The sequence below is a fragment of the Triturus cristatus genome, chromosome 9 (assembly GCF_964204655.1).
Source record: "Triturus cristatus chromosome 9, aTriCri1.1, whole genome shotgun sequence".
Classification (NCBI taxonomy): Eukaryota; Metazoa; Chordata; class Amphibia; order Caudata; family Salamandridae; genus Triturus; species Triturus cristatus.
The window spans coordinates 1,094,506,607-1,094,522,981 of NC_140592.1; the positions used below are offsets into that span (position 1 = coordinate 1,094,506,607).

The 16,375-nt window shown below is 42.0% G+C and overlaps 1 protein-coding gene across 1 annotated transcript in view; it reads left to right on the top strand.

Annotated features, from left to right (window-relative positions):
• Positions 1-15,684, top strand: part of PYGL (glycogen phosphorylase L) — a 112,857-nt gene extending 97,173 nt beyond the window's left edge. Inside the window, exons 16-20 of the mRNA XM_085626978.1 lie at positions 989-1,130; positions 6,388-6,595; positions 8,453-8,587; positions 11,801-11,867; positions 14,893-15,684. Coding sequence (XP_085483104.1) covers positions 989-1,130; positions 6,388-6,595; positions 8,453-8,587; positions 11,801-11,867; positions 14,893-15,096 — 756 coding nt within the window. The 3' untranslated portion in view covers positions 15,097-15,684. The remainder of the gene's footprint in view (positions 1-988; positions 1,131-6,387; positions 6,596-8,452; positions 8,588-11,800; positions 11,868-14,892) is intronic.
• Positions 15,685-16,375: the final 691 nt, after the last annotated feature.

Sequence of the window (16,375 nt, forward strand, 5' to 3'; positions counted from 1 at the left end):
CTTACTGATCACTGCAGTTTCTGTACGCTATACATAGCTGTTACTTAATCTATTCATGCAGAGTTGACTTGTTTGGGATTGGCAGATTAGCTGGCACCCAGTTCTCCACCTGCTAGCTGGAGCCACATGGGCCATCGACTGGCCAGGGGTTGGGAAGGTGAAGGACCTGTTGGGTTGAAATGGTCGGAATGCAATACTGCAGACTCAGTAGGTGGTGGATGGAACATTTCCAAGCACAGGGGAATACCATAAAACTTCATAGATAGAGAAACTAGGATCCTCATTTGTGGTTACACAGGTTTGTGACCCTGCTCCCCTCCAACCCAACCTGTAGATGCAGAGGGACTGACACATTTTAAAAGTCATGCAAATATGCACTGGAGTTTGGAGAACAAGAGTTGAGGGATACTACTCTTCAGCACAAAATACAAGCTCTATGCTGAAATGCATCCTAGTGTCTAGCTGGAAATGCTACTTGAATACAATTATCTTATCAATTCCTTGAGAAAAAGGCAGGATATGCTTCATTGTTGTGCCTCATTGTTGTGCCTCATTGTTGTGCCTCATTGTTGTGCCTCATTGTAATGCATCATTGTTTCCTTGTAATACGCGCTCGCGCCACCCTGGTAATTTATTGTGCTTTACGGTGTGGGTTCATTTTGTGTTTATGTACAAACACACTGTATACAAACATACTATACAGCACGTTTGTCCATTTGCACAACTTTGTTATTCGGTGGTCTAATACAGACCAAACAGCGTGAATCAAAATAAAAAAAACTGGCTACTTTCATATCTCGCATAATAGAACTAAAGATCCACCTGGTAGGAAGCAAAAAAACTGAATATTTTTATTTAGAACCTAGCTAAGATGTTCTGTATAGATATGGGGTACCAGTGATTTGTCATTGGAAAAATGCGTCCAAGATGCTCGGTGGCTAGGCTTCTGCTGTAATAAACAAAATGTTTGGACTTATTTATTTTATAGGCTGCCCCAGGGTACCACATGGCCAAGATGATCATCAGACTCATTACTGCTGTGGCAGAGGTGGTGAATAAGGATCCAGTTGTGGGCAGCAAGTTAAAGGTCATCTACTTGGAGAACTACAGGGTATCTCTGGCTGAAAAAGGTAAAATGTGAAATATTGGTGTCACATTCGTCTCCCTGCAGAATTTAGCAATTTATCAAAGTAATTTCAAGAACTGCATTTAAGGTCCCATTGAATACCTATGGAGAGAGTGCAATCTCTAGTGTACTGTGATGAGGGCCGTGTTCTGATCGCGTTTAAGGAAGGGCATGCACTGGTCATTCTGGCAAGGCAATGCCCTTAAGTGGTGTTGTCCACAATGCAACGTGACAGGTCACTGGTGTCAGTGTAAAGGAAGAAGCTAAAAAGAATGGAAGCAAAAGGAAGAAAGGCTGTGGGGGGGGCGGGGGGTATACATACAAACAAATTGGATGGTTGTCGCATGATTTTTAGTAGGATTTTTTTTTTTTTTTTTTTCATAGTAGGATGTTAAAATGTAGGGAGGGTGTGAGGTGGTCTGACTGTGTGTGTGTGTGTGTGGGCGCGCCACTGAAGATGCTTTGAAGTGATCAGAAAGAGTAATGGCTAAAGCTTCTGTGTGAGCCAAGGACTTTAAAGTTGTGCTTGGAAACAGATGTCTGCCATTAAACAGCAATTACACGAAAGTACAGAAACTTGGTACTTGGAAATCGGCTGTATCATTCCTGCAAAGAGAATAATCAACACTTTCAAACAGGTTCAAGTAAGACAAAAGCAGGAAAGCAACCACTCCAATAATAACCCTACCGGAGATTGAAATTAGGAGTGTATTCTAAACCTACGGATCAAATGCCAGAGAGTCTCTAGAGCTTTGAACTGCTATTCGCTCAGGCTCATTTTAGTGTCTCCTTTTCAGCGAAGATAGCATGTGTTTCAAGTGAAGAGGGCAGTAAACCAGCATGTAAAGGAGTTAATACGAAACCCTTCGAGACTGGGACATGCGACGCAACAGATTGACAAGACCTAATTTGAGGGGAAGGTTGGGGTGGAGCAATGTTGTGGATAACATTTGAAGAGGGTGGGGAAGTTAATGTATTGCACTAAAGGTTCATTAAGCAAGTGAGAGCAGGGCTGCACAGGAATGTTAAATCTTCCTGGTAGCTATTTACTGGATTAGAACGAGCGTGTGCTTGGAGGTGATCCAAAAGGAAGCTGCAACAATCTGGTAAAGCTATGATCTAAAAGAGGTTCTTGACAAAAATATGAATCCATGGCTTGTGCGCTTGCGGGATTAATGTGCTTCTACTTGATGATGGTAGCAAAGTGGGAGCAAGTGAGCAAGGTTCACAAATGTTTGCAGGGTGTAGTGGGTATGGAGAGAGGCTGTGCTACAGAAGGCAGCCATTTGGAAGTAAAAGATCTTTGACAAAGGAACTGAAACGTTTCCAAAATTGATTTGAAATGATCAGGGCTATGAACTGTGAAACACAAATACTTAGAAGTTTTAGAAGAGTCCTGGAAGGCGTGAAAGGCAGAGATGGAGCACAGTGCAGCACAGTACCTCCCCGAATCGCACGCTTTAAACTGTATGCTCCAGAGGTGAAGGAGAGTGATTAGAGGTGTAAAACATCTGCTTTGATTTCACAAATGTGGTGAAGGATATGGATTGTTTTTGCAAATGTTATACCCCATTTGCATATCTCCTCTATGAATAAAATGCTAAGTAAAATCTCCAGAGCAACATGTTCAGGTGAGGGTATTGTACTAAGAGCATGTCTGGATGTGCTTAAATGCCATAGGCCTAATTATCAACTAAACCTTTTTTTTTTTTTAAAGAAACTAAATTTGGTTGCTAATCCGACCTGGATTTGCGACCAGTGGTTTGAATACCCATTGATGAGGAGGTCTTATAGAGATGTCATATGAGCAATGTTTACATCAAATGCAATGGCCATGTAACTTCAGTGTAATTAAACAAATGATGTCTTATTTCACAAGACGTTTTATTGAATTGTAAACCTATCACCAATAATGCACAATTTGTTGCTATATCTAGGTTCAGATGGCTGCTGTTTACAGTGATTAGGTGTCTGTGATTGCACGAAGGCTGTCTGTCCAAACCCCTCCCATTCCATAGGTTGGAGAACATGCCTCAAATGCAGTCCCTTTGCAAAATTTCTTGGGTACCCCTGTAGGCCTCGCCACTGCTCAGTGCCCTTTAGCCTTGCCTCTCATTCCCAATTTTCAATAAAAATCCGGGATTTCAGTATAATTGGAGTTTAAAGGCAGGACAGTGAGGTGTCGAGACGTGGGTAGGGTCCACACGGAAGAGCTCCGAACTGGAGGCTACTACTTTCCGGCATTGCTGCGGTTGGTGTGGACGCACCCTCTCCGGAACCATTGGGTCCGTGAGAAGGCCTTTTCCATCACTATTTGACAGTTCTACCCCCCCCCCCCCCCCCACACGGATTACGTAGGAATCCAATATCCTAGGGACAGCACATTAAGGTACTCCCTGACTGTCTCTCTGAATTTAAGAGTAGATTAGGTATCCCCCCCCCTGCACCCTGGTCCTGAAGAAACTCCACCCATCCGCCTGGAGAACAAAGGCGTGAAACATGTTGACCTTTAAACTAACACTTTCCGCTCGCTATTCACAAATTCTAAGCTGTAGCAGGTTTAATTCTCCTGCCAGCTGAGACTCTTGCAGTCCGTTTTTTAGCAATAGCACCAGTGCCCAGTGAATAAAGTACTTTCTGTACACTCGTAGCTAGTTTTAACACCCCACCATACTCTCCACCCTACTTGCCACTTTTTTTGCCCCACTGCCTTACCATATAGGGCCAAACGGTTTACAATACTAAAGATCTCTGGCAAAGAGCCCCCCTGTGGGGCCCATCGGGCATTGCAGCACCCGCCGGACGAGGAGCTGCCCTATGATGAAGCATGACACCCCTCGTGGTGTGTGAGGGCCCTTCCTCCTGTTGGAGCACTCTTCTCCCCTCCCCCCCCCCTCTTCTTTCTAGTGTTCCTTCTCCGCCCGATTGTCCTCCCTTCCTCTCCCTATGCTCTTCTCTTCCCCTCCCCATAGGAACTGCATAGCTTTTGTGTACAGATATCCAGTAGGGCATGTATGTAGGACCTAATGATTAAAAGCCCTTGTCCCTTCTTGGTTTATACAGGTAATCAAGAACCCATTTCTAAACTGTACAAAATTTGCTTCTCCTTTCGCTGGTCCAATGGAAGCATCTCCATTACCATGAGTGACTATTCTTTCTGTAACCAATCTTGCATGGAAGGAGTAGCAGCCCCATTCCATCTCATTGCTATCCTGTTTGGCTGCTAACAGCACATTGGAAATCCGCATCCAGTAATTGTTTGTCATCCGTCTGTTCTGTTGGGCCCCGTCACAATAACCCCTGACCCTTCTGATATAGGGAGACCCATCACCCCTGTGACGCAGCTCGGGATGTTCCACCAGTCAGTAGATCGTATTGGCCAATTCCATCAAATCACCCCATATTGCCTCCAACAATGTTTGCCAGCTTCAAGGAACGTGTTACTTGGCTTACTCTGGGTCCTATACCAGCTGAGCATTATTTTGTTAGGCGTTTCTCTATTCCGTACGCTCTAAGCCATTTTCTTACTGTCTCACCAAAGTACTTGCCATTGATTAAGAGAGCTGTGTCTGCCTGACTCTTTCTCCCAAGTTTTCATAGGACCATCTAAGTCAGGCTTGTGTGCAAGTTAGTACTTTATAAATGTTGAATATTGGACACTTTGTGGTTTACGTAGGTGGTAAATAATTTCTCCAAAGGCAGTCCGGTCCCTGGATGCAGAGAAGACCGCTCTGTTCAGAAACTGTGTCCTAACGAGAGACATACAGCACTCAGCATGCAGATTTTCTTTAAGATGCCTTATTGGTGACTAGACTCATTGGGGATTTTCTAAAAAGGTGAAAATATTTACAACCTGGATCCAGTGATTGAAATTAAAAAAAATATTTAAGTTGAGTCTGAAACGATGGGAAATTCAGAGATACAGGTGTGGCTTTGGAAGGTCAAACCATACATCTACATGGAACAAGTGTCAGTTAGTTGTTGGCATTTATTATGAATTTCATTGACGGTAGAATAACTGTCCACGATGAAAGAACTAATTCTTTTGGAATGACTTTAACAAAAGCAAAAAAGGTGCTTTTGAAATTTAAATCACTCCATAAGTAGCTTCTGATGCAATGTTCAGAAAATGCTTCCCAAAAAGCTAAGGATTTCTGTAAATATTTAAAGCCAAAACGAAATTTTAAAGACTGTTGTTGGAAATCTCATCACTATGGAAGCTGGAAGAGTGAAACCGAGATTTACTTGCCTGACACCCTTCACATTAAGAAAGTTGTGGTGGGATGTACTCTAAGGCTGTTGCTTTAAATGACATTTTAATGTCTCATCAGGGTCTGTGATACAAGCTATCAGCAAAGATTTGAATAGCACCTTGTAGTGAGCATTGTTGTAAGTATTAAGTTAAATGTTAATCAGTCTTCTATGCCAGATATGGAGTGTTGTATGAATGTTCTTCCACATTATTCTCTGTGATAGAAAAACGTCCAGGCATATGTATACTTAATATTCATTGGAATTGAACCCCTCTGGAGAAGATGGCTCTAGTCTGTTGGCATGATATCAAAACAATTGTGAAAATTCCTGGCTGCCTACCGCTGTTCAGTTTCCTTAAAAAAAAAAAAAGACCCCTTCACTGCGAATATGGGTTAATCCCCGATTCCCCTCTATTCAATCAGACTACTCTTCAGCAGATACTGATCATTCAAATAGCGCTTGATTTCTTTAACCTTGGAATTGCTCGGTGGTCCTGAGATCTATCTGTATATAAATACATTGTCATCGATGTAATTCAGAAAAGGTTATTACTGTTTAGGATTGTACTTTGGTTTCAGAACTTTATAAGTTTATAATCTGTTTTAAATTCTATACCCAACCCTACTAATGTCTTCCTTTTTTGTTTACCCAATACTAATCACCTGAGGATTTTGGAATGACATAAATGTGTCTGCTAATTTCGCAGCCATAGTTATTTATTCAGGCCGTAAGTGTGCATGTTTAACTTTTTTTTTTTAATGATGGCCTACTAGCCGGTCCTTTTTTTAAAATAATTTTAATGACCATTCAGTGCCCGGTTTCTGTGTAGTATAACATCTTGTGTTTTCGATTAGACTGTGCAAACAAATGCAGGAGTAATCTAGAAAAATTATTTATAATTATTTAACCAGTGTAGTTGGAATGAGTGTGAAATGTAAACAGAAGTGAAACTTAACCCTGAACAAAGTGCCTTAACTGATGGTGATTATGATGAATATTTTTTGCAGTGATCCCAGCCACAGACCTGTCTCAACAGATTTCTACAGCAGGCACCGAAGCATCTGGCACAGGCAACATGAAATTCATGCTCAACGGAGCTCTGACCATAGGCACCATGGATGGAGCAAATGTGGAGATGGCAGAGGAAGCAGGAGAAGAGAATTTATTCATTTTCGGAATGAGGGTAGAAGATGTGGCAGAACTGGACAAGAAAGGGTACACTTTCTTCTGTGTTAAACCTGACCAGCCATATATGGAATTTTTTTGAATAAATTATAAAACTTATTTTAGTTAGCCTTAAAATATGACCTTTCTGCATATTTATTCAGATTCTGCTTGAGACTAAACACTTCCTACTTCATTCAGCCACAGCAAGACCAACGTATATTGGTTCTGTGGGTGTACAGAAGACCACATTCCATACTGGATACTAGAACATTTTGCTTTGGATTTCCGGGGTGAGGGCTAGCTTTTGGTGGATGATATAACGTTTTATTTATTTGTAGGTTTTATATAGCGCCTGAATCACCCCCTAAAGGGGTATCTCTGCGCTTTGCACTGTGCTGCTGGACAGGGTCACGGGCATTATTAAAATAGGGCAGTCTTAAGAAGTTTCCTGAAGCGCAGATAGTCAGGACATTGTCTCAGGTGAATTGGGAGCTGGTTCCAGTAGAGGAGCGCGGTAGGAAAAGGATTTCCCGCCTAGCCTTGTTTTCCTGGGACTGGGGACTAAAATAAGCGATTTGCTTCCTGACCTGAGGGTCCTGGTAGGGGTGTAATGCTTGAATTTCATAGAGATGTAGAGAACCTTTGTTATACAAGAGCTTGTGGACGATGCAGCAAACTTTGAATTTGACACGCTTGCGTATTGGAAGCCAGTGGAGCTGTTGAAGAGGAAGGGAGGCAGTTTTCAACGGGGCATTCATGACCAGGCGCGCTGCTGTGTTCTGGACCACCTGCAATCTGCTAAGCAAGAACTCATTGGCTGAGACCAGGAGAGCGTTGCAGTAGTAGTCTGCTCATTACCATCGTCTGAATGAGGGTTTTACAAATAATCTGGAAGGAGAGGGAAAATACGTCAAAGCAAGCCCAGCACATAGAAGCAGGAGCCAGCAGTATGAGCAGCATGATCTTTAAGGACCAGGCATGGTCTAGACTAATGCCCAGGTTTTTAACAAGGGCCTTAGGGCCCAGGGGAGAGCCAAGGGCTACCGGCCACCAGTTTGGTGTCCACAGCAAAGGTGCATCTCCGAAGAGCATAATCTCCGTCTTCCCTGAGTTGAGTTAGATAAAATTGCTTTTCATCCAATTTGCGATAGCTATCATTCCCGCAGATAATGTGGACTGAACCGACATGGTAGATTTGTTAAATAAGAGGAGCTGGGTGTCAGCATATGAAATGGGCAAAAAGCCACAGGACCTGAGGAGGTTGGCCAAGGGCGCAATATAGATGTTGAACAAAGTAGGGCTCAAACATGAGCCCTGGGGAACTCCCTTGGTCAGTTCCAGCGTCTTTGACCAAAAAGGGCCTAAATTGATAGTCTGGGAACGGGAGGACAGGAAGCTAGTCGTCCACTGAAGAGCAAGTCCTCCAAATCCAAGCTCCTGAGCAAGATCTGGTGGGAGACCATGTTGAACGTGGCAGAAAGGTCCAACAGCACGAGAATCGTTGAGTGGCCGCTGTCTAAGGTCATCCTGATGTTATCCGTGACCTCCAACAGGGCTGACTCCGTGCTGTAGTTGGGCCTGAAACCAGATTGAGAGGAATCCAAGCTACCTGTATTTTCGACATGGCCAGACAGATGTTTATTGATCTATTTTTCCAATACTTTGCTCAGGAGCGGTAGTAAGGAAATGGGGCGGAGATTAGAAAGCTCTTCCATAGGGACCTTGGAGTTCTTGCGGATAGGGATGACCTGTGCTGCCTTCCATTCCCTTTGCAAGAAGTTCTCTATATATTGCCAATCTTATTGAACCACCTGGTTTCAAGCTTGCTGCATTTTATCATGCTTCCTTAATGTTTATTCCTGAAGGGTTTGTTTTGATTGAACTGTTTTTTTGTTTGCCTTTTAGGTACAATGCACAGGAGTACTACGATAAACTCCCAGAACTGAAGCAGGTCATGGATCAGATCAAAAGTGGCTACTTCTCTCCTAAGCAGCCTGACCTCTTCAAGGACGTTACCGACATGCTGTTCCACCACGACCGGTTAGTGTTCACTCTCACCATAGCTAGAATATAAAGCTTTATTTGCATCTAGTCAGTACGGCTGTCGCACTTTCTTGCTTCTGTGATTATGGAAGGATATAGTGACTTTCCATTTGGCTATTCTCATGCCTGCAACTGTACAACTACACTGATCTTGATTTCCATTGAGTAGTTCGTATTTTATTTAATATACGAATGTTCTGAAATTAATGTATAGAGTACATTGGTTCACGTAGATCAGCTTTCCATGGACCACGAACTCTACACGTTACTTGCATGTTCATCACCTTAGTTGTCTTTTTAACATGTGGGAAGCCTGCCTTTTCTGCATGGCCACCTGTTTGACATCACAGCCCAGCCTTAGGGTGGTCTTACCCCAACTGTTTTCCTTACTCCTGTTTTTGATATGGTTTTTGTTGGCTTTTGGCATTTTACTACTGATCCGTTTTAAAGTGCATGTGCTCTCCTCTAAAGGTGGTAAATTTAGCTTGCACCCAACTGGCACATTTAATTTACTCGTAAGCCCCTGTAATACGGGTACTACATGTATACAGGGCATGTAAATTAAATGCTACTAGTGGGCCTGCAGCGTTTATTGTGCCACCCTCTTAAATAGCCCTTTAAACATGGTTCAGGCCTTACATTGCAGCCTGTCTGCAGTTTTATACTGCCATTTTGGTTAGGTAAAAACATTTTGCCTGGCCTAAACCTTCCATTTTAATATGTCACCCACAGGATGGGCCTTAAAAGGCCCATTGGGTAGGGTGCATGCCTGGTAGTAACTCCTAAATTTATTTTTCACTACTGCTAGGCCTGCCTCTCCCATAGGATAACATTGGATTAACTTACGACATTTAATGCAATAACTTTCAGTTGGAAACTGGTAGGCATGTGGAGTTTGGTGTTTATGGAATTGTAATTTAAAGTCCTCTTTATTGGTAAAGTCCGTTTTAATTATTATTTTTTTTTAAAATCCCTGGTCTGAAAATGCCACTTTTAGAATTTTGTTATTTACTTTTCCTAACCATTTGGTGCCTGCTACATCTCTGTTCTAGGTCCCATGACTAGGCGTAGCCAGCAGTTGGCCTTTCTGTATTGGTCCCAGACAGTGAGACAATGGGCAATAGGTTTTGGCAGGATGGGCCATCTCGGACTGGATGATGGGGAGGAGCGGTCACCTACCACACTTGCACATCACAAAGGCTCTGATTAGGCACACTCATGAAAGGTTTGACACTAATCTTTTGTGACCGCATACAAAGCTGGGGCCAGGGCAGGGAGGCAGGAAATTCCGAACGCTCTCCAGAACATTCTCCTATTTAAAAGCTCACACTAGGTATAAATATTTAGACCCTCAAGCCCAACTCTGAAGTGCACCTGTTGAAGACTCAGACAGCAGAACAGTAGTCCTTTTAAGTGAGGGGACTGGAGCTGCATCTTGAACCTAGGACAATCTGAGTGACTCAATGGCTAGTTGACTGGCCTGTTGATCAGAGCCTCAGGGACCAAAAAGTCTTTAACCACCTTGAACCGAGCACCTGGACTCTACTTGTGGTGAGTCTTCCCTAAGCGGTGCCCTCCGTCTCAATCCCCGCCCCCCCCCCCATCTCCTGGACCCTGGGAAGTGAGCCTGAAAGTGCTCTGCCAGCCCAGTTGTGGTCCTGCGAGCAGAACTGATGTAGCGTGATGCCTCTACTCTCAGCCTCATCAGTACCACTGTAGCACAATGCCTTGCCGACGCCGGATGTCTCATCTGAACTGCTGCTGCACGGCGACTCCTTGATGCAAGCCTGTGCATCACAAGGCCCTCATCGATCACATTTTTATCGCAGTTCCCTGGAACCACCACTGCATGACCCATCTTCGGCGCATGATCTCACAATGCTCTATAACCATGATATTCAAGCTAATTTGTTCAGTGGGCCTAACCTGAATCCGGCCTGTGCTCCATTACAGAGGGAATTAACTTGTGATTTTGTCCCGGTTCGGTGCGAGCAGATAACCACACTTGGAGATTTGTGCTTCTAGACACTATTTTCACTTAAATCTCTAAAATTGCATAGCTCTGGTTTTTTGAGTGGAGTTTTGTAATTTTGATCTCAAATTTGTTAAATGTTCTATTTTTTAGAATGTTTACATTCTACCTGTGTTCACTTTATTGTCTAAAGAGCTGTATAAATACTTTACACTTTGCCTCCAAGTTAAGTCTGACTGCTTTGTGCGAAGTTACCTCGGCGCACAGGTTAATTTGGGGTTTGTTTGTGTTTCACCATGGCAGATTGTGGCTTCTACTTGAGTTGGCTTTTACCCACCTCTTCCCTCAACCAGTAACCCAATTCTCACCACCATCCCAGATTTGCCTGGCTGTATTTGGACCCTATTGTTGCTGGCTTTAGAACTCGGGCGCAAATAACTTTCATATAAAGCCATAGCTTATGGGGCAGAAATAAACCCCTGGCATGGAAAGTTAAAGGCCACCTGTGAATAACCACACTTACTGTGCCATTCACTATAGTGGCAGTAAAAGCATGGCTTCAAGCCTACCTTGTGTAGCCTGACCGGAGCATTGTGAACCCTACTGTACAGACTTGTCAAAATCTGGTTGGAAAACCAACCTGATTTTAAAAATTAAATGTCCCCTCTAAACACACCTTGCTGCCCACAAAGAAGGGGGTGAATAATGTTTGAGTAGAACAAATGTGATCTTAGAAATGGCATGTTCCTTCAGTGACTAGATCCCAAACTTTGTCACTGGTCTGTATGGATTATACTCTTTAATCCCTAACTTTTGACCTGTACCAGCTACAGATTCTTTAAAGACTTTTTATATTTAATAAAATTCCAGTCTAATGGCTTTTTTTTTCTTTTTTTTTTTTTTAAATGGATTGGCAATGTAACTTTTTGAAAGATACCATTACCCTGCCTAAAGGGGCTGGAGACTGATTTGCATTAGCGCTCCAGCAACTTCCCAGTCTGCAGGTGTCGTGTGAAAGAGGTGGGGGTGTGAACAGTAAATTTATTTTGTTTCAGTGGACGCCCAAAACAAAGCTACATTACCCGTTTAAACTTTGTAACTACGCCGTTAGAAATGTAATTTTATGTAATGGTATCCAAATAATGCCACAAATGATGTATAGCTCAGTAACATTATGTATTACTAGAATTTGTGACAGCAAATAATAAAACGGACTACATTTTTATCACTGCTAACAGGTTTAAAGTCTTTGCTGATTACGAGGCATATGTAAAATGCCAAGAGAAGGTCAACCAGTTGTACAAGGTAAGACATCGTTGGCTCTTTGGGGTGGGGCGTTTGCAAGTGTGTGGCTACTGAATGTTAAATTACACTTCATACTGTTATTATACTAAACCTTCTCTCATATTAACTTAATTCTTGGTTTCATGGTGTACTTTTTGGGATATCTATGGTTGGGCTGCGTGATACTGGTCAAGCACAACTTTAAAAGTGAACCAGATATTAGTAGCAGGATTCCATTCTTTTTTAATACATGACTAAACATGTGATAATGGCCAGAACATGTCTGACAATGCCTTATGTACACAATTCTTGACATACTGCCCGGATTGCCATGTGAAACTCCCTCCCCCATAAAGCAGGCGAGTGGAGTACAGGAGAGATGTGGCACTTCCATTTTTTCGCACCCTGGCGTACTGTCATTCTATCGCCACAACACCCAGATAATTGGATTTCCTAGGAAGTAGATGAGCCATCTGTCACAAAACAGAGATACTATTACAAATTACAGAAACATTTTTAGTTTTTCAGTGTAGCATGGAAAGTGTGCTGTCCATTAACTTAGGAAAAGCAAATCTGCGTATATATAAACAATAGGATGAAAACTGAAGAATATTCAGAGCTTTTTGGCAAGATCTACGACAACAAACAGCCACAAAAAATGTGCTGCTTGGTGCACTCCGTACTTGCGTAGTGAAAAATCAAAATGCTATATTTTGGACAAAATCTGGCGCAAACCTCATATGGAGAATGAGAAACAGAACTATAAAAAAGCACTCCCTCCCTACCACAAGAATTTAAAAAATGCTTGACGATGCAAACATTCACCCCCAGTCACAAGGATCTGGGTGAAATCCATAATTCTTTTGCTCACCACTCCACCCCAGTTTGGACTCAGCCATATGCAAATCAGTATTGACCCTGTTCCTTGTGGGAACAGTCCAGCCTGAACTGCCAAGCCAGGTCCTCCCTGGACCGGAAACTAGCACCTGGGGACCGGTTACAGGGCATCATCCTTCATCAGCCAGGCTAGCTTGAATCCAGTGGTGTAGTGAGCACGGGACCCATGTCTGGGCATACCCTTCCCACCTAGGGCGACATATGCAAAAGATACAATCCATGGATGGAATGCTGGACAATGTTAACATTCACCCCCAGTCACAAGTATCTGGGTTAAATTCTGATTCTGGGTCAAGACTGATTTGCATATGGCTGGGTCCAAAACTGGGGTGGTGTGGTGAGCAAAAGAATGATGGATTAAACCCAGATCCTTATGACTGGGGGTGAATGTTTGTATTGTCCAGCATTCCGTCCATCAATTGTTTCTTTCAAATAAATGCCATAAGATCTTTCTATGCAAAAGACCAAACTCTGGGTTTAAAACGTAAATAATGCTACAAACACAAAAACATACTAGACACGCTCTTCTTGGAACCAGAAAAATGTTCTGAGGTATCAGCTAAAGTCCTCTATGACCCCATTATCACCCCCCCCCCCCCCCACACACATATACAAAAATTTAGAAAATCTGTCTGACCTAATCAGTGTTGCGTGTTCCAACGAAGCCAGTGAATAAGTGATGTCTCTTCTTAGTTGGGGGTGGAATAATCATCCACTCCTTTTTCTCTAGCGGTCTGTATAATTAGACAGGATCTCTGTTTATGGTCTTGATGCACTGATCCAATGTACTTGCTTTGTCCCCGTCCCACACCGCCTCCTTAAGTTGAACACCATCGAAAATGTGGTAGAGGGTTCGATGCATTTTGAGCATCTTTCCCAGTTTGACTTGGGTTCTTATTAACACATACAGGTTAAAGAAGTGAATCCTCCTTAAAGCTATACATGCAGGGGGCTTAATCAAAGAGCAGTAAATCCACATTCCCGTGGATGAAACCAACCTGTTTTCTTTCAGTTGTGGTGCAAGTCAGATGACTGCTGCAGACCTTTCTTTTTTTTTCTGAATTGAAGTTTCTTTGGAGTTCAGAATGCATTCCCCACCACAGCTCCTTTCCCCATGCCTTACACCCCTATAGCTCTTTGAGTTTTTTTTTTTTTATTCCCAAGTCATGCATAGCACACTTTTTGGCATAGTTTATGAATACTAGATGCCAAATCTTGATTGTCTTAACTTCATTGTCCTTCACTCTATAGCCCTTCCTGGTCTAGTGTGGCACTAAACATAGGGCCTGATTTAGATTAACTTCCTTTAGTGTGCAATAAACCTGTAAAATCCAGGATGATCTGAACCTGTATGTCCCTCTTCTGTGCCTGCAGTAAGATCTAGTAGCGGAACTTCAAACTGTGCTAGTTCCTCTGAGCTCTTACAAAGAAGTTGAGGATATCTTGTTTGACTGCATTATCATTAATACTTTCAACAAAGTGATGGGTGGAATGCTTGAATTAATCTCTTACTGGTAATTGCTCAGGCGTCAACTTTAAAAAAAGAATTTATTTTATTTTTTTACCACTGTTCCACTCCAGCCGTAGGCAGCTTCATCTTGGTCCTGCTTCAATAGGAACAGTATAGCTTGAACTCCTGGGTCTTTCGACTGATCACACACACTTTTGTGTGAAACAATTATTGGGAGGAATTTGCATTGCAAGAATTTTTTTTTTTAAACTATAATGCCTAACTGAGCAAACATCTTACCATTGAGGATGGGCTGTGAATGGAAAAAAGGAAGGATCATGGATTTGTTTTTCTTTATTGGAACGATTTTTCTGACCGTGTCGGCCAGTGGATGGAACTTTTTGTTTACACTAGTTTTAAATACTGATATAACCCACATACTGAGCTATTAGCTACCCTATGGGAGGAAGTATTATGGTTTTTTTAATTTTTTTTTTTTTTTTTTTAAACCATTATTGATTGAGGTCAAAATTTTGATTTGTTGTAATGACGGATTATGTGCTGAAACGTTTGTTAAAGTTTACATCAATTGCAGGTAGTCATTTGCAGAAATACTTTTTGTAGTCCGTAGTAGCAAAGCCATTGTTGAATTTATTACAGAGCTGTAGATTAAAACGTTCTGTCAACTATCCATTTCAGAACCCCAAGGAATGGACTAAAATGGTCATCAAGAACATAGCAGCCTCTGGAAAGTTCTCAAGTGACAGGACCATAAAGGAATATGCTAAGGATATCTGGGGTGTCGAGCCTTCCGACATCAAAATTCCACCACCAAATGAACCAAGGGAAGTGCCTGATGAACCGGATGCTGATACCACAGGAAAACCAATCCGACAGTTTTGAAGAAATGCCACCATAAAAAAAGAAATGGCAGATTTTCATGTGTAGGGGAATTCTTGTACATTGTCTGAAGTTTACTTGCATATTCTTCAGTGTGACGAGTCTGAATTTAATGCTGCCACACATTAAATGCATAACCTATTTTCTAACCGAACCTAAAAAGGTTTTCTGTATCAGGTTAATTACCACCTAATCAAATGAAGCGGTCAGCTGCAGAATGGAATTATCTGCTCTTTTTGTACAAGGGTTAAGGTTGTGTTTGGGGGGGGAAATAGTAAATCTATTTTTATACCTATTTGGGGCATTTAAACATTCTTATTTGCAGGAAAAAGAACAAATTCCTTTTTAAAAGGAGAAAGTCAATAGAAGCTAAACTTCTAGTCGTCACAAATGAGTAGTTTTTACATTCCACAGAAAAGTAGATGTTTACAGGATTTTCAAAAGTTTAGGTCAGTGTGAAAATACAGCTAAAATTGTAAAAGTTTGGACTGTTCTATTTACATAGATACCCACTTCTGCTCTTGAAAAGAAAGTTTACTCAGATCAAAAGTGTAATTTCTTGCACAATAAATATTCCTTGTATACCTGTTACCCTTTGCATGTTTTCCACTCTCTGACATGGAGTTTGATTTCTGCTAACTAGAATAAACCATTGCATAATTTTCAATAACTGCTTGCAAGCGGATGCCTGGGGACTTCCGAGTGAGTCTGGTTTACAGAAAGGCTGTTAAGGAACAATACAATTGCCATGGGAACAAGCTTTCTTTAGTATTCTGTTCTTTCCCCTTTAGATTAGATGGATCCATGTAACAGCAGAATATTCTAAATTACTATTTAGGAAAGGTTGTAAAAATAGAAACCATTTGATATTTTCTTCTGAATTATCTAGTCCATTTTTATTTATTGTGGCAATTACAAGTTGCTTTTTAGATTTATTTTATTGAAGACCGGAATTAAGTATAGTTCAAATATGCTATTGTAAAATAGCTAGAGGAAAGGAAGTGAAAGGGGGGGGGGGGAATAGGGAAGGCAAGGGGGGGGGGGGTGATGGGATGATCTATAAAGAAAAAGGAACATGAGGAAGAAGGGACGAAGGTGAGGAGGATGGGAGATCGTAGAGAGGTAATTAGTGTGCGAGGAAAGTGAGATCTATCTATATTCACTGAATGAACCATAGGTTTCAGGCATGTTATAGATAGTTGGACATTTCACTCGTACAAAACCATAGAAATTCCCCTGTTAGTTCAGCTAACTAGAACTCGTGCCCCCGCATTGCACTGCT